Here is an 18,717-nt window from a genome sequence, read left to right as displayed (position 1 = left end):
TTATCTGACAGAACCAGGTCTTGATAATTTCGTATAAATTGCGGTTTGCGTCGAAAGTTTATTCTTCTGTCTTAAATGAGGCACGTTACCAGTCAGCCGTAATCGAAAAAAATATAATAATATTGCTTTTGATATGCTCAGGTAGGGAAGTCAACAATATGTGCGGCTACTCAATGCAACGGTAGCAGCACACCACAAATTTGACACACCAAGCGGCCACATCGCAATCTAAAGTCTTCATTTCCTTAAACGGCTATCTAGGCTGTAATAGCGTCATCTACTTGCATGCTTTAAGCAGGAACGTTAGAATGTCTACCACGAAGTTCGCTTAACATTCTCACCTTAATTTTTAAGAGTTCTGCAACTCCCGTTAAAACACGTGCGACGTCATTAATCAGCGCTGTTAGCGTTCGTAATTGATGTATGCCTGCGTGGCCGATTGGGTTACTGGCATCGAATGCGAAAGTCAATGACAGGCGTGATACATTTCTTGAAAACGTTCATATGTGCGTTTCGTTATCGTCGGCGTGTAGATATCATAATAACAATCAACGACGAGTTACTAAGGCAACGACGAGTGCCCTGTAGTTCTCCGCTCCATGTATATAAAATTTTTGTTGAGGAACCATCTCCGCACGAATTGCAACCAGATGCCTAAAATTACATTCCATTTGATTTATTCGTTTGTTAAATGCCCGGAGGCATAGTATAAAGGGGGGGGGGGGCACAAACATGTCTGGATAACAATATTAAACAGGGGTAGCGTGTTTTGCAACCATATTGACCTTACAGTTCTTGTGCATAGTCGCTTACATGAATTGGTCGGCACATATGGGAGAAATTGTATTTGAAGCACAGCAATATAAACGAAAACTTGGTCCAAATAAAAACGTATCTCGTTACATAAGAAACGATTTAGAATTCGAACGGATTCGCCTCGCAACACAATTTCTTCTTGCATATTTGCCGATGCGCCATATTCAGTTCACATGTTGGGGCCGCAGTAAAGTGGTCCTTAGTTATCATGAGAAAGATATGTTACTATATATACGTCAGATATGTTACGAATCAGCAGATACTGTTCAGCTACAGAGGACTTTGTTTTCACAACACTGTTCATGTTAGCGTGGCCAATATGTTCTGACAACTGAAATAATGTATGAACTGAACAACGGGCTCTGCTGTTACTGCGTGCGATTCTAGTTTCGCAGAACCTTCAGCAGCTTCAAAAACATATATGCTGCTCACTTCTCACTTTTTATTTGTTTGTGGCGCTGACAGTCCATTCAGTCAGGCAAGCATACGCAGGTGTTGAAAAAAAAATTATCTGAACGGCGAGGCAACAGGTGTCTTGTGCTCACAAAAATGCCAAAACAAACTAGTTCAGTCACCGTATCATGGGTCGCACCTGCCGTACGCACCACCATGTATATAAAGAGCAGTAGATGTCCATGAACAGCCATCTAATTAGACTGCCACACGGAGTGAGCAAGTATTATGGCGTTGGTTCAAAACATTTTGTTGACTCTTTTGAACGCCGTTACAGTGGTAGTCTTTTTTGAATTACCAGACATGGTGCTATACAACACTTTGATTTTGGAAAAAGAATATGACTATATAATCGGTGAGTGTTGAACAAATATCAAATTGAGTTATTTATCAGATTCGGCATGCTAAGCTTGCGGTCATTTGGTCTAAGTAACAGGGCGAAGAATACTAGGTTGTGGTGTAACATCTAGAAAGGTCTGTTTACGTTCTATAACAGTTCCCCGGATATTTCATTGCTCCTTAGATGAAGCGGCCAGACTGTAACTTCTAGAATCTGTTTCGATTATTTTTGCAAGCTTTTGTGAGAACGGTTTTATGTAACCTTTCGCCAATAATGACGAAACGATGTATCATTTGCTTATTGAAATTATGAGTGCCGAATATCTCTATTTTATAAGGTTCAACAAGGTGGAAAAGATGGTTTCCATTGGTTCATTCACGATTCCTGTATCGCGTTCATAGCGCTATCAGATCTTGATGATTTATTTAAATAGTTACGCTCAGATACTGTTTTATGCCAGCTGTCTTTAAAACCAGACTTGTTTGAGAGGATAACGTAGTTTTTAGCATTTTATCATGGCACTTGTGACCCACCTTGAGTACTTAGGGGCTTTGACGCTGCGCGCCAATCTGGAATGTACACGTTCAAATCGCGGCAATGGCGGCTACATTTGGATCGGGCCAAATGCAGAAACGCCAGTACAGCGTGCGTTGTGTAGGCCTTAGAGCACACCAGGCCGACGAAATCACTCCAGAGTCCCCCACTACGGCGTACCTCATAATCAGATCTGAGTCTGGCACTTAAATTTTTTTAAAGTATGGCAGGTGTCCTCTTCCCGTGAGTTTGCTACAGTGAACCAGGCTTTTTTCTGTAACTTATCTTGTGGAAGCGCTGTTATAGTTGTATCGAAATCTTTTAATTTGACTTCAGAATCGTCATTGATCATTCATTGGTAGTTTGAATGCCAGTTGTGGAGACGCGGGTTAACATTTTCAGGAAGAATACACTGACCCTAACGGAACAGGTAGTGCAGTTTACAGTAGCGTCCAGTGAAAACCAAAGTTAGCGTATCCACAAGTGCCTCTGTTCCGCACAGAATCGTTGACCACTCTTCCTTCCGCAGCAGAGTATCCTCTAATGCGATTACCAATCTAAGGATAGTTTGTACACTATTCGGTGTATATCCATGCCTCTAAGAGTTTTCTCGGCCTCCTCAATTAAAAGAAAGGTTGCATTTAAAAGTTTTCGGAGGGCAGTATCGCACCGGGGCCGCAAGCATTCTTCCGCAGCAGCCTTACGGTATAGCGCACTGCGTCGGGACTGCACTAGGTATGCGCCCAACTCTAATGAACCTCTTTTTCATCAACTTTGGTGGCTGGGGTATTTGCCTCTGCTAAATGAAGAAAAACAATGCACAAAAGGTAATTTTAGTAACTGGATATGTGCCACATATAATGTACCGCGCTTGAATGAAAAAAAAAAATAGCAAGAACACCTACGCACTTGTTGTGAGTTGTGAAAGCGAAAGCATTAATGTCCAATTAATCGGCGCTGGACGATGCTTAGTTTTTTGCGCTACGAGTAATTTACCATAGCGGTACGGGCTGCCCGAGCCAGGAAAGAGCAGCAGCCTGCGGTGCCAACGCGGCACGTGACCGACGTCGCGATGCTCATCGGGCGACGCGTCGTGGCGATGCCCAGGCAGCACCTGACGTGCTACAACTGCAGAAGGTGTCCCCTTTCACCCGCTCTGTCAACGCCTCTTGAAAGCACAAGGCCTATGCAAGGTCGATCCAGACAGGTCGCGAACCTAAGGGCGAAAACGTTTCAGAACCAATTGTCACCGACACCAGCAACCGTGGTTATGTGTGCAACCACAGTTTCTAAATAAATACCCCAGAGAGAAATGTGGCGCTAGTGTCTACAGGGGTTCTCCTGAGCGTTTCCTCAACCTACATGGGAATCATTGGAAGTACAGGCTTCGGATCGACTTCAATCTTTAGACTAGCGACGTTTGCTTGCGGCGCAGTAATCGAAGCAACTCAAGTATTGTCGCGTAAAATATAGTTTTATTTCTGCAGTGTCTTATATAATGCGCATCACGTTACATAAACTTTGTATGACTGAGATTGAAGCACGGTTTATTATGGTTTGCAGCAGGGCACACCAGGGTATGCATTATTGTGCAATGCTGTTCCCGATTTAACGCCAGGGAATATTTATTTATTTATTTTTACAACAGCAATAACAACCGTGCATGTACTTATATAAATATACTCATCAACTATTTATGCAAATAAAAATTTTGTATTGTGAGAACGTGTTGCGCCCTTGAGAAGAAATCCATGAGAGTCGTCTTCTACGACGCCTGCTCGCTGCGAACGCGAGGCTTTTCTCGCCGACTACAGACACTTGCGAACTCTCTCGCTCTTTCGAAAGGCTCGGTCGGCTGTCACGATTACTGAACGTCTCCAAGTACTTTTGAGCACATCTGCTGCAGCGCTAACAGGTATGCGTGAGGCTTCCTACGAATATGCTTCATCTTATTTTATGTTGACGTGCCGCTTCCGAAGCGTTACGGCGTGGGTTTGCACTTACCATTTTGCTACACTAGACTACAACCAACAAGGAGCAAGCTTTCCTACCAAAGTAAGTTTGTGTTGTCAAAGTCCTAAAACACGCATTTGGATGAGCGCATAAATGAGCAATGCATAATCAAGCCCTAAAAAAAAACTTGATTCTCAAGCCCCTAGAAGTAATAGTGTCTATTTCTTCTATCAGTAGTGCCTTCTTTTTCCTGTATGAAGTTTCATAAAGCACATAACGCTACTGCGCCAACCTAACACACTTAACAAACCAAGGTACATACGGTCAAAGCATGTTTTTTCAACGTTTACGATGCCGTTACTTTCTCGTCAAGGCTTCAACACCACACCGCGACACAAACATCGTCCCGGCCGCTGGTCCAGCAGCACTGGTCCAGCAGAAGAACAACGGCAGCGAGCTTTGCGTTGCACTGTCCCACTGCAGGTTATAGCAGTTGCACTTGGCAAAACCAAAACTGTCAAAAAATACTTGTAAACAAGTTTGCCAATAAACAGAATGCCAATCCGTAGCCTGTACTTCCCATTATCCCCATGATGGTTGAACGATCGCAGCGCCACATTTCCCTCTAGTTACACTAATACGAAACTCTATGGGTGCAACAATTGAACGCAAATATGTCAGGAGGGAATGAAAATTGGGAGAAAAAAAAACGTTTTTTTCTTAATACATGGTGAGAGACAGTTTGAATCAGTAAAGTAAAATAACTTTCCTATTCAGTTGAATATACCCATGGCGAGGCATAAAAAGATCACTCTATTTTACTCTACCATCAATAAACACCTTTTTTTTCCTACGCCCACTATAAAAGGGGACGTTGACGCCGCTCTCACGTGCAATGCAGCTCTTAAAGTCTCCAGAATGGCGCACTCTTAAAGTTCACCTGTTACAATACGTCCCCCTTACAAGTTGTGTCGTTTTGCTTGTCAATGCTTCTCTGAATTCTGGTGGCGCGAGCGGCTTCGTCGTTTCTCAACGTCTTCCGTGAAAAAGAGTGAGTTACGACCACCAGATAATTGTTTAATTTAGCTGTTTGCCTACGGCTACGCTAGCCAATGGACTTGGCATCTTCCGATGCGACCAGCACTCTACACCCTGAGCTTTCGTCGGCCTGCAAAGAAACGATATTCGCGCAGGCGTACGCTTTCCACCTCCGTACGGCTGACCTTTTCCTGCATCATTTTCCGATCTCAAAGCTAGAAAGGCCCAGGATTAGAATGGCGGGAATCTGAAAATTCAAATCTTATACCAGGGCTCAAAAGAAATGTAGGGCCTCTGAAAAAAAAATGACGCCACTTGCGTTACTAATGGAGCTGGCGTCACATCAGTTTTCCTTCCGCCAGAAGTGTTCCCTCGTCACACAGATGGCGTTAAGCCCCATGAACAGCCGCTGACTTGCCACATTTCGAACCGATGGGCTCCAATGAGCAGAACAGGCTTTCGCCCGCTCTGCTCTGCCGAGACGGGATCGTGACGTGGCGTCGCACCCGACGGCAATGCCAGTTTTGCTGCCGTTTCGCTGCTACGGAGAACAGACGCCGACTTTTTCCATCAATGGACCACTTGGTGCTTTCGCATAAAAAAGAATGAAAAATGATTGGGTGATACGCGTGGCTTTCCCAGTGACGCCGCTAGGTGAAGTGGGTTGTCCTGAGGGAAGAAATAACTAGTCAGCAGTCGAGACAAGCAAGAGGTGTTTACAGTATTGGTACGAAAAAAAAAACCAGAAAAGAGATTGATATGACCGGACTTGTTGCAGGCGTAGATTACAGGCGTAGGTTTCAAGAGGCAAACAATCCAGCAGAGATAAACCAAATGCTGGACAGCTCCACATGTATTTATAGCCCACGTAGCTCACCCAGGCTATCTGACCGTTCGAACCGGGCTAAACCACCCCGGTTCGAACTGGCTACCAGTACATCATCGTTATCGAAGCGCACGAGAGGAGCGCCATATACGCGTTTCTCAGCGTTTGCGCGCGCTTCCTCTCGACACAACGAGCTGACCACGCACGGACATCGCGATCACGTCACCAGATCGCACAGCCAGTGCGAGATCGCAGCGCTAAAATTGACCACGGCTGCAATACACGCCTAACCACGTGACACGCTTGCGCTGGCGGCAGTACGGTGTGCCGCTATATTACGTGCTTGCTATTCGCATTACTGTCGAAATTCATCGTGAGGTGGGTTGGGCGCATGTTTTTTTTTCGGCTAGAAACTAGCACAAAAGAGCGACCCAAGAAATAGCCTTGCGGGAACAAATAAATTACATGTTTTTCAATGTATTTTAGAGTGTAGTCCGGACATATCTGCTCTAAATAACCTAATTAAAAAGTTAGTTACCAAATAATTACAACCTAACCAGGAGCGATAAAAGCAATAACCGATTTTTGCACCCGATGCTGCTTTACTGCTTCTGCAAACGCATACGACGGCTGCGCCCCTCTGCTCGTGAACACGCAACGCTACACCCCACTGCCCTCGCCATTCCTCCGAACTTGTCATTGCGAGGACTTTGTCACCCACACCTGAGGTTTTCTTTAGCTTGTCCTAAACTTTCACTAGTTAAACTTGTCAGTTGATTAAAACCTCGTTATAATACTTTTGGTGCGAGGCCGCGCTCCGTTTTCTATTATGTCATGTTTCCTCTTCCATTCTCTAGCGCTGATAAGAAGGAAAAAGGCGCTTTAAGAAGGACGGTGATCCTCGAATTTTAATGTCATCGATAGCTAGCTTCTATCGCGAGTACAAATGTGTGGCAAAATATTCTAATTGCGTCCAAAATTTCTTGCACGTAATTACGGCGATACTTTTAGACCGAGTAGCTGTAAGTGCTACAAAATGTATATGCACGTTTCAATGGTGCCATGAAAGAACTAAATAATTCACGCAGGTTTTATTTAAGTATATGAACGGAATAAAGAACTTGTTTGTACTTCTTAACTTGGTTATAAGCAGCGCAATTTAAAAGCGAGGTTCGCAATAATAGTAATAGTCCTATATAAACGACAGGACAGGCACAAAGCACTAGTTTCTTTCAGCGTCTCACTCTTTCCGTGTGTAAGGGTTGTTTTCAAGTGCAATGTCTAAAACAGTTATATTCAGAGAGAATGAAAGTACAGATGCAGAGAAAAAGTTACGTTGATCGGTTAACTAGCGGCTAAATAACAGTGGCTAAACCATTGTTTGTTGGCTGCTTAGCGGCGGTATCAAAACGCTCATAGTGTTTGCCTGCTGCACTCAAAACGCCAAAGGTGAAAGCTAACCTAGATGTCCAGAAAATAGGGGCCATCTGAATTGTACCGAAAGGTTTGCATTCGTGTATTACGAATCGCCCAGGAATTTTACCAATCTGATGAAAGAACTCAACGTGCCCACGAAGTTGTCATTCTGAAGAAAACAGGGTGCATCTGTGGGCATTTAGCGTTCGCGAAGAATTCCTTAAGTACACACTCAAAAGCATTATATATGCCTAATCAGCTATGTTACCCCGAGAGAACTCTGCTACAACAAATTTACATTTTGCGGAAGTCGGGGACACGTTAAATCCTGTCTTAAACTGCTGATTTTCATGGAGGATTTTGTCCTGGTTTATTTCACGTGACAAATGCGCATCCTACTTTTTGATTGCGGTAACAACGGAAAATTGTTCTCGCTGGCTGCTTTAGTTGGTGCAGGATCCGCAGGGTGCGTTCTCGCCAACCGCCTCACGGCCGATGGCACTGCCAGCGTGTTGCTTCTCGAAGCCGGAGGACTGGAGGACGCCGCTGCGCAGGTTCCCTTCTTCTCGGTTATCTTGCAGGGCACCGATCTCGACTGGGACTACTCCAGCGAACGACAGCACAACGCCAGCTTATCCGTAGACGATCAGGTGAGTTCTTTTCTATTGGTTCTTGCGTGAATAGAGTGTGAAAGACAGGAAGGTTTCGAAACAGAAGAGTGCTTTTTTCTTATTTCTTTGAGAGCATAACGACATACACTTTCTTACGCATCGCACTGCATGACACTCGCCTTGTGCAAAATGTCAAAGACCTGAACACTGACAATGTTGAAGGGAGTGACGCCTCGAAGGTGCGGCGAATAACCCCGTAAACAGCGAATAAGCGCTTTGGCCCCCCGCTCTCTCCCTCATTTTCTTTTTCTTGGTCTTTTTTGTTGCGCCTCCTTTTCCTTTTTGTCTGTCATTACCTTTTCCTTTTTCTTGCACTGCCTACGTATATTTAAAGACTGCGTCGCGAGAATTTGCTGTAGCCTTTTCAAAAGGTCAGTCCACCAAGCGAAACCATTGGGCAAATAATGCCAAGATAACTGCGAAGTTGCTCTTGTCATTTGTCTAAGTGTGCTTGGCCCAAAGAAACATCCAGTCACTTCTACACCAGCGCCTGCCAATTACTGAATTTCTAAGGGGTTATCTCTTCGCTTAACTCCAATTCTGTTAAAATGCGCTATAATCGGAGACTGCCCGATTAATCAGGTCCACGATAATTTCAATTTTTTTTGTGTTTTTATCTTTCAACAGCAGCGCAAAGTGTCGCAATCTTCCCGCTCCACTTAACACGTGGCACTGACAGTAGAGAGGTTGGTGCTCCATGTGGAAAGCGTCGACGATGCGCATAATGGAGATACACAGGCTCTAGAGAAGAGTTAATACAATTCATCAAGAATATTCGCCAACAGCGATCACCAGCTCAGATCTGCCTGAGCCTCCCGCTGCCTCAAGTTCTGAACCGCCGACACCAAACAGCGAACAAGCCCTTCGTCCACTGGTTCAACAGAGAAGCGTCCGCATTCGTGAGCAATAAGTACATCTGATGCCGCCTGAGAGAGCTGAGACGTAGTGTCCTCTTCCTAGACCTTCCGAAATGTGCCACCTTCAACGGTCCTGGCCGCCGACGGCCTTCATCCCAGCTTTGAATGCGTGGCGACGCTGGCGCTTCATTACATCCTCCTGCTGACCACCAGGACAAGCCGCTGGCACCCACGCCGGCTAGCTCCACAGCCAGCAGGCATGGCGACCACCGCTGGTTCCGACACTCGGCAGCCTGCCGGGAGCTCGAGCGCCGAGGATGCCGACTCGCCGCACACGCCACTTCCGCAGGCCCAGATGCCCATCACTAGCCCAGCACTAACACAGATGGCCTACGACCTTCAAAACTAGGGCGACGCCTCTAGGCGACCGACGGAGCCTCGTGGGAACTGTCACTTGCAGAGCTCAAGTACGGTCCGCTGCCGCAATACACGGCCTCGCGCGTTTCAGCAAATCAGGAAAGCCCTTGAGAAATGCGTAAAGTATAATCTCCAAAGCACCACTCATGAGTCCTGGGGAGCCCCTAATTTGGTACCGAAGTGCTTATACCTTAAGCTAGACCGGGCAACGACAGAAATTGTAGATCGCGATGAGCAGGCACAGTGGGACAAAACACTTCATGATGCGTCACTAAACCTCACGAAAATCATTATTGCCCACAAAGAACGCAAAGGTCACGAACTAGAACAAACTGAACAATCACAAAAATTCCAGTCCGGTTTCAGTAAATACGAGGGTAACAACTTAGTTGAGCAGGCAAAAGATAAGAGAGACAAATGGGCGCAAGCGTCGGAAATTAGAGCGGCGTTACGTACCTCAGACGATTTCCATCAGCGTGAATGAATCAACCTGTGACTATCAGAAATATAAACGAAAACGTAGAAACAACGGAGGTTAACCTTTAGTCTGCAAGGTTATCTGTTTCCGACGTTAGTCTTCTTCCTAAAGGTTTTAAATGCAAGCGGGAAAAATAAATTATTTCAATTATATCAGTATTTGAATAATTTTCTCAGAAATACTCGCTTTCGGGCACATTTACGAAAAGCTCAGCCCATCAGCCTTCTATGGAGCATCAGGAAAAACTTGGTCACCACCTGATCAGAAAGAAAGCTATTTGAAGATGTATATAACCGCCGTCCAAAATGATATGATTACGGCATGCTCAAGTTTAAAACTCTTTAGACCCACATTGTCGTATGAAGAGTGCAAGCCAGTGGAGTCGCTGAGCCAGCGATGAGATGTGGCGCAATAGAAATGGCGATGAGGGTGGCGCAATAGTAATCTTATAAGGTCGACTACTTGAAAGTAGGACGCCGGAAACTAGAAAATAAGGACTTCTATACTGATGCCCTGGACGATTCCAGCTAAATATTTGAATCACAAACAGGCCGTGAATTAAATTCACTGAATAGGGAAAGAAACATATCTTGGGATATGTTTAAAGCAATGCAGTCGGTTCAACCGTCTCCCACGTTGTTTTTATTTTCTTCCTAAAATACAGAAGGCTAACCAGCCCCGTCTCCTTATTGTCTGAAGCAACGCCACTATAACCAAAAGAATATCATATGCCTTGGATTTCATAAGTAAGGACCTAATTACGACCATTCCATCTCACATTCAGGACACCAACCAATTTTTTCGCATAACAACTGGACTCGAGAGCCCTAGCGATTGCTTCCTGGTTACAACGAACATAGTATCCCAATACACAAACATTCCGCAAGCACATTGCATTGACGCTAAGGTGAACGTTTAAACAGAGGCAAAATCGACAAGAAATATTTTTTCTAGGTAAGCGGAACGGCAATCGGCACAAAGATGGGTCCTAATTATGTGAATATGTTTATAGCACCGCTTGAAGAATCATTTCTTTGAGCGATGTCTTTGAAGGCGCCCATTTACAAAAGGTTCTTAGACGACATCAATATTATTTAGGACAGTACACGATGGAGTTCAGTTTTTACAGAGCCCCCCACATATTTCTCTCTGGGGAACCTAAGAGATATCCCCGACAGAACAAGAACAACCACGGTTCGAAACCTGAAATCAGGCTCAAAAACGGGTGGTGAAGAACGCTGCAAGGTCTGCAGGCTTGTGACTTTGACTTGCCTTGCTAAGGCTACTTCCTCTGATTTTAGCTTGAAGAACCCCTAAATTGTGACAGTCGCCGTATAGCTTATATGCTCCAGTGCAAATGCCTGCTGCCACTGTATACAGGCTGCATTGGAATCACGTCCAGAGTCCATCAATATAACCACAGAGCTCATACCCGCACGCTACCACGTCTTCCATTTTTAAAACACGCCAGTCTGTCAGACTATTCATTTCACAAAATACGTGTCAACATTCTGCAATCAGGCTTCCACTATTCTCTAGAGCGGGAACAAAAAGATGCATGTTTTATCCAGAAATTTCGAAAAATCACGCAGGGCATAAATGAGCACGTGGGAAACCTCTCTTTTCTTCTTGCATAGGTCACAGTAACGAAATAATTCAATCACGGCATATTGCTGCCCTAAGTTCAAGTGTTACGTGACGCCATCGGACAAAAAAGGATGCTCCGCATCCGCCCACGATGGTTTTGAGTGGCGCTGGCTAACACTGCCTGGGCGGCATCTAGTAAAAATAAATAGCCAAGTTACTGGACGGTTTCATAGCCGTTGCCGCAGCACAATTGGTAGTGCGACGCACACGTAACGCGGAGGCTGTGGGCTCGGCTCTCGCGGGAGGCTAATCATGTTTTCGTGCAGTTTATTCTCCTGCTTCTTCATTATTTTCAACATTTCAATTTCGACCACAGCGAATTTCCCGGACCATTGCGTGGCTTCGTTGTCTGTTGTCTTTATATGGCCATGATCAACAATAGGAATTGACCACCGTGAGAGGGCCCATCACTAAAGTAATATTAGATGGTAACATTTCCGTAGCATTGTATTCACGGGTAACAGCCGCAGTCAAAGCGAACATTTCCCCCTGGTTTCATGTTGCCTTTCGTTTATATATGCACTAGGAGTACCTGATTTTAACTCCTGAAGGATTGAAGACTTTTCCGCAACATTTTTCTTCGCGCTTTTTGAAACAAGACTTGATAGAGCTAATTTCATTTGCTGTGTCACGAGTTCCCAGTTTAAACATTTTCCAAGCTGCAAATGAGTGTTAATTCATAGAAAAGCTAGATGCTAGCACTGAACGTACTAGCGATATGACGTCTTTATCGCCAGTTAGTTTACATCAAAATTCCATAGTTCCCACTCCGGGTTGAAATTAGTGCGACCATTACCACCATAGCGGGCAATCACCATGCAATGATCAAAGAATGAAATTGGCTGCGCTTCGAAAGAAATCTGGCAAATTAGGTGTGTCGAAGAAATATAATGCGATCCAGCCGAGCATAAGAACGCCAGCTGTCGTGGTTGCACAGTGGCTATGGTGTAGGGCTGCTGACCACGAGGTCACGGGATCGAATCCCGGCCGCGGCGGCCACATTTCGATGGAGGCGAAATGCGAAAACACTCATGTACTTAGATTTAGGTACATGTTAAAGAACCCCATGTGGTCAAAATTTCCGGAGTCCTCCTCTACGTTGCGCCTCGTAATCAGAAAGTGCTATCGGCACGTAAAACCCAATAATTTTAATAGGAACGCCCTTGGAAATGCGTGTAGGAGCACGAGCTCCTAGCACAAGACCAGACATCAATAAGGCAAGCGTTATTAGTTATGTATGTCAGTACTTCAGCACTCCTATACCTCTATTTACTCAGCGCGGTCAGTTGGATTGCGTACACAATCGGAGTCTCGCAAAAGAACGACCGATCGCATTCTAACGGGTTAGCAATAACTTCACGATGATTCATTCGAATAATTTCATCATTAAAAGCATAAGCATTAACTATGCGCCACAGTATACTACCTAACTAAAAATCGCAACTTATGAATCGGCCTTGGCGCTCGACGTTATAAATGAGATGAGCAAAACACGAATTGCTCTTTGAAAAAAGAACAACCCCTGTGAAGTGAGATATATGACCCTTATTAAAAGCCTTCTTCAAACGCATAATCCTGAGCGCCATAGAAGTACTTGTATTTGCTCGCGTAAAACCCGTGCCTTGCACTCTCAGGAACCAACGCGCCAGGCGCAACTTGAAGAGCGTCGACACGCAATTTCCAACCGTATCACAGACACTTAATCCATGAGCGCGCTTGATATTGGGCAACCCTATTCAGTTCTGCACACTTGCCAAATACTGTTATTCGGACAAATTTCGTCTCCTTAGTGAGCCCTCTCTCAGAGGATGATAGCTCTGTAATTAGTGGACCATTTGAAATAGAACTTGCCATTGACAAGGTAATGCTTTCGAAAACCCCAGGTCCTGATGAAATTTCTGTTAAATTAAAATAATAATAATAATAATAATAATAATAATAACAATAATAATAATGTCGTTATTCATCAAAACAAGTGGTACAATGTGCCAGACCTACAAGTTCATATTAAGCCCTTCTTTACATCAATTATTTAGTGTTAGCTTTGATGAACTTTCCTACAACGTTCATTTACCCAAATTCATGTTTTCTTGATCCCTAAAAGTAGTGACAAAATAATATAACGCTCTGTAGAATGTTGTTGACCCATCACACTGATGAGCGTAGGCTACAAAATTTGAGGAACAGTCTTATCTTATCGACTCCAGCATGCAATGTCATTACTTATTGGACCTCACAGGAATAGCGAATTAAAAGGCCGTTCCATACAAAGCTACATTTAGTCCGAACAGCTCTTCAGTATTGCTAGCCCCCTGTGTCCACTTTGCATTGCTTCAGATCGATTTAGCAAAAGCATTTGACCAAGTAAAACATGCCGACCTTTTCTAACATTTAAAATACGTTAATATTGCATCCGTTCTCTACAAAGGTGTTGCCATGTGCTGCACTAACAATTCTGCCAGTGTCATCGTTAATAGTAATCTGTCCGAGCCAGTGCTTGTTCTTTCCTCTGTAAAACAGAGTTCTCCGTTATCGACACTTGTGTTTGCAATTTATTCAAAGCTGTTGTGTAAAGCATACGAAATCGCAGTGACACTCATGGTTTTAATATTTTGGGCAACGAACTCGAAATATTGGCTCACGCAGATGAGCTTGCATTTTTCTGCTCAGAGAAACAGAGCATTGTCAAAGTTCGATCATTCACTGGAAAACATGGTATGGCTTCTGGTGCCCAGATAAATTCGTCAACAACCCCAAGTCTTCCGTTCGCTTTATGGGAATGTGCGCCAACTCAATATGTTTGTATAGAATGGACAACCCCGCCACCCTAATACATTGGTATTCCTTTCGATGTATAGAAACTTAGTGCAGATTTCTGGCGAGAACGTGTACCAGCACTTCAACGCAATGCGGACACTTTTACGTCTCAAACCTTTCTACTGTTGGTAGGGTGGCGTCTTGTTATTTTTTACTCGCTGCAAAAGTATTTATGTACTTCAGATGCTTGATTTCTTTTGGTATGAACCTATAGGGATACATAATATCTTTAGACGCGTATGTGCTGGTGGACTTGGTCTGGTGCATCTACTTCCGCGACACATTGTTTGTTGTTTGCTATTATTTCGAGATACATGACGCCCAATACTACGAGCATGCACTCAAATCAACTTAAGCAATTCTTTACCAAACCTGGTAGTTTCATCCCAATATTCTGAATTACCTTGTTCTTGTGGTTTTATGCATGATGTGTATTTCTCTGTAAAATTCCTCTTGTGTCGGTTTTCTGCTGAATATATGTACACAGCGTCCAGAAAATCACTGTCTAAAATTTCATATGAATTATTTTTCCACCTCCCTTTACGTTTCTACGTTGTGCAGTCTGTCAGGGCATGACGTACTGCCCCGAGTCCGCCAGATGCATTTATCCCCACGTGCATAAACATCTTTTCTTGACATTGCACAGTGAAACGTTAGCTGGAAAATCTTGGTTGTACAAAAAACCGTTTTTCCTCCTACTCTCAATAGACACCTTTGCGATGTACCGAAGACCATGAAGTATTGGTTTATAAGTTGTAAATATGCATTATTATTTTGGGAGGTGCTTCAACGAACGCTTCAGAAAAAACTTTGAATCAGCATACCATCTGATACTTGAGTGCACCCCACGCAGAAGACGTGCCTTTGGATACGTTTTTTCTCATTGGACTGCATAGCTTATGAAAGACACGCACTATAAAACAAAACGCTGAACCGAATGTTTCGTCGGAACTACAGCAAGCGCAAATAATTTGACATTTCAAGGACTGTATGACTTAACAGAGTTTCAACCGCACTGGTACCACCTCGTGACAAGTTGATTGTCGTTGCCACTTTTCTAAGTTCAAAACTGCTCGCACTTCTTGTGTGGTGTGTGGTGTGCTCAGCGTGATTTATAGGTCCATTCTAGGCCATGAATACCAGATATGATGGCTATTGTGTGCACGTTTCTACCGTATAGTGCGTTTCTCGCACAAACTCGTAAATGGTGCAATAAATACCACGTCAGGAAAAAAGAAAGGGTTTCATGGTGCCGCTGAAGAGCGTCGGGCTCGGGATTGTGGGGTCCTGTCTTTGAATCGTATTCTGGGAAGTATAATTTTAAATTTAAAGTTGCTCGATCATTTTCCCGTCTCGTTTGACTTTTGCTGCGTTCGTGCTTTCGTCCTATACTTCAGCACCAGGCTGGAAATGGTCTATTCCTCCCGGAGAGACCCGCTGGATGACCCCGAGGAAGAGGGGGGCAGCGACTTGAAGAGATGTCGCTTTAATAGGCGTGGACCAAATAAAAATTAACAGCTGCTCAATTATCCTTACGTGATTTAAATGCGAAAGAATTACTACTGCTCTAATTAATTGGTTACGTCCACGATACGTGACGTCATACATTGTCACGTGTCCACAACTCTACATTAATCCACCTTAGTCTACCTTGCTTTAAGTTGTACCAACCTTAACCCACCTTAATCCACGTTATTCCACCTTTATCCCCTTTACACCACTTTAATTCACCTACATTATATTTATTTCACTTTATTTCATGTTACTTCAGTCTAATTCAAGATAAGTCATTTTGTTTCGCATTGTTTAACCATAATTAAAGGGAAGCTGAAACAGTTTTCAAATTCCACGAATTGCTGGGGTTGGAATTGGGACCTATCAATTTACGGTTCTGAAATTGTTTTCTTCGTTTTGGTAGTATAAGGGGCGGAAATTGCTTTCTAAATCCCCCCCCCCCCGCGGACACGCCCCCCTCGCTTTCCGGAGTGGCGGGTGAGGAGGCAGCTGGAGGAGAGAACCGGCGAGAGTGACGTCATTCCCGGGGAGCGTGACGGCGGACCAGCGTGCTGGCAAGTGCTAGCGTGTTTCTTTCCGTCCTGCGCTTTACTAAACAACGATACGGAAGATCTGCCGCCCTGATGTCCATCCTTTGCGATTTTCCTGAACTGTGCTTTCTTTCTGTGCTGCGTGAGTGCCTACAGCCAAGGGCGCCCAACATGCACTCGTTCTGTGCAGCATTCAGCTGTGTGAACACAGGCGGGCGACACGATGTGGTGTTTCACATGTTCCCGAAGGACAAGAAGCTTGCAGCGCAGTGGGTCCGTCTGGTGAGGAGAGACAATTTCGTGCCGACGAAATCAACTGTGCTGTGCTCGGACCATTTCCGCGACAGTGATTATCATCGGAGCTTGACAACGATGCGTGTAATCGGTATTCCCATTCCGGTGTTCCGGTGCCCACATTGATGCACTCGAGAAATGCGAACATTTGCAGCCATGAACGTCTGGTAACAGAGTTTTAGCATAGCCGGATAGCCTTAGGACCAATGCGGAAACGCGTTGTTGCTGGCGTTGCTATGCTTGCCTAGTGACATTCGGCGTACGGTTGCAGTTACCGTTAAGTTACCATTTTTACCACACCGCGGTGCTAAAACTGCCTAATATCTGTATGTCAACACGCATGCAGTATGTAGCACGCATATCGATTCTTGATGAAGCCACAATCGCAAACTCGTCGAACCATAGTCTGAATATTGCACATATAATCCCCATGGCCATCTCGATCTGGGTGTGTATGATAAGCAACTTCCATTACTGCACCTCGCAGCACTGTCTGTGAGCGCTTTGAAATGCGGTACTTATGTTCGCGATCGTGTAAACACGCAAAAAACCACCGAACTTTAGACAAGCAGTGGCGAGGTGCTTGACATCGCGGAATTGCACCCGTGTTTACAATCTAATGAGAAGTTAGTGCTTCGACATTCTTCCAGCAGCAAGTTTCCAGTGACACTTTAGAGCGTTTTTTCTCCTGACCTCTCAAATCCTGGCAGTCCAGAGGGCTGGCGAGAGGGCCATCAGATTTCACCTGATAGTCCCCGAGTGGGCCTAGCCAGGTGACCTTGAGTTTATTTACGTCTATAGTGGAACAAATAAAGTTGTTTCACTCACTCACTCACTCACTCACTCACTCACTCACTCACTCACTCACTCACTCACTCACTCACTCACTCACTCACTCACTCACTCACTCACTCACCTGTCATTGCAACGTGCATCTACATGAAAAACATACGTACCAGCTAATATTTCCAATGCGCGAGAAGCTGCACACATTGTTCTCGCTGTTCGCACATTCAACATTGCCGTTGCCGCTATCGTTTCCTGTGGAGGCTGTCGATTCGAACATGTAAGGCGAAAATACAAGCTGTCCGCGACAGCGAGAACGTTGCATAATGCTTACAACACATCTGTGAATCCAGACCAGAACAGCGTGCTACGCTCTGAAACGGCGGCGCCGACACCGGTGATCCCCGTGAATGACATCACAACGGTCCCGGCCAATCACGGGCAACAGCGGCGTTCGCGCGATGCCCTGAGGCGCTGGTGCGCGTTTTCTTGCAAAAAACAGCCGCTTGCGTTTGTTTCCGCCCTTTTTAAACTAGATATTCGTGTTAAATGGACTAAAAACTGTAGAATGCCGCAGGGAACTCATTTTTTTCTAAAAGTGTTTCAGTTTCCCTTTAATAGTGCTTAACGTTGTTGTACGGTTTACTACCTCATTAGCGTTATTATTAATCATTAGCGTCACAAAAGACTCTAATGACATCACTGATTATGAGGATATTTAGTGACATCGCTTGATCACGCCACATTTTGTGCCTAATGAGCCATATAATGCTTTCGCATTAATAATCACGCATTATTATGGTGTTACTGTACGCCCTAGTGAGACGCCGCTCTCCTCCCCCCAAACTAATCAACTGGTTAGGAAATCTCTGTGCACTGAGGATGCGATAGAGTAGGAGGGACTCTCTCACGGTAGTGAGTCGCCTATCAATAATCGAGCCCCTCGGCATTCAACACTCGTATATATATATATATATATATATATATATATATATATATATATATATATCATCAGCCTGGTTACGCCCACTGCAGGGCAAAGGCCTATCCCACACTTCTCCAACAACCCCGGTCATGGTTGTGTTCATATAGGAGGTTGTGGTCAAGTACTGCACCAGGGTGGACAATCCTGCTCTGGTGAGGGAGTGCGTTACCGGTTCTGGTCACGGGGATCAGGCCACACTGCAACCCTGTTGATGCAATTTTAACCAACATGTGGATTTCTCTTTTTGATCCGGTGGAAAAGTGCGCGGCGCCGGGATTCGAACCACGGACCTCTTGCACGCGAGACGGGTGTGAAGAAAAAGAAATGGGCGCGCGCAGTATATG

The 18,717-nt window shown here is 44.7% G+C and overlaps 1 protein-coding gene across 1 annotated transcript in view; it reads left to right on the top strand.

Moving 5' to 3' along the window:
- Positions 1 to 1,572: 1,572 nt before the first annotated feature.
- Positions 1,573 to 18,717, top strand: part of LOC126540950 (L-sorbose 1-dehydrogenase-like) — a 75,568-nt gene continuing 58,423 nt past the window's right edge. Inside the window, exons 1-4 of the mRNA XM_055076471.2 lie at positions 1,573 to 1,624; positions 7,824 to 8,026; positions 9,008 to 9,253; positions 14,478 to 14,548. Of these exons, the coding sequence (XP_054932446.1) occupies positions 1,573 to 1,624; positions 7,824 to 8,026; positions 9,008 to 9,253; positions 14,478 to 14,548 (572 nt within the window). The remainder of the gene's footprint in view (positions 1,625 to 7,823; positions 8,027 to 9,007; positions 9,254 to 14,477; positions 14,549 to 18,717) is intronic.

The sequence above is a fragment of the Dermacentor andersoni genome, chromosome 2 (assembly GCF_023375885.2).
Source record: "Dermacentor andersoni chromosome 2, qqDerAnde1_hic_scaffold, whole genome shotgun sequence".
In the NCBI taxonomy this organism is placed as follows: domain Eukaryota; kingdom Metazoa; phylum Arthropoda; class Arachnida; order Ixodida; family Ixodidae; genus Dermacentor; species Dermacentor andersoni.
This window is presented reverse-complemented; position numbering and strand designations above follow the sequence as displayed.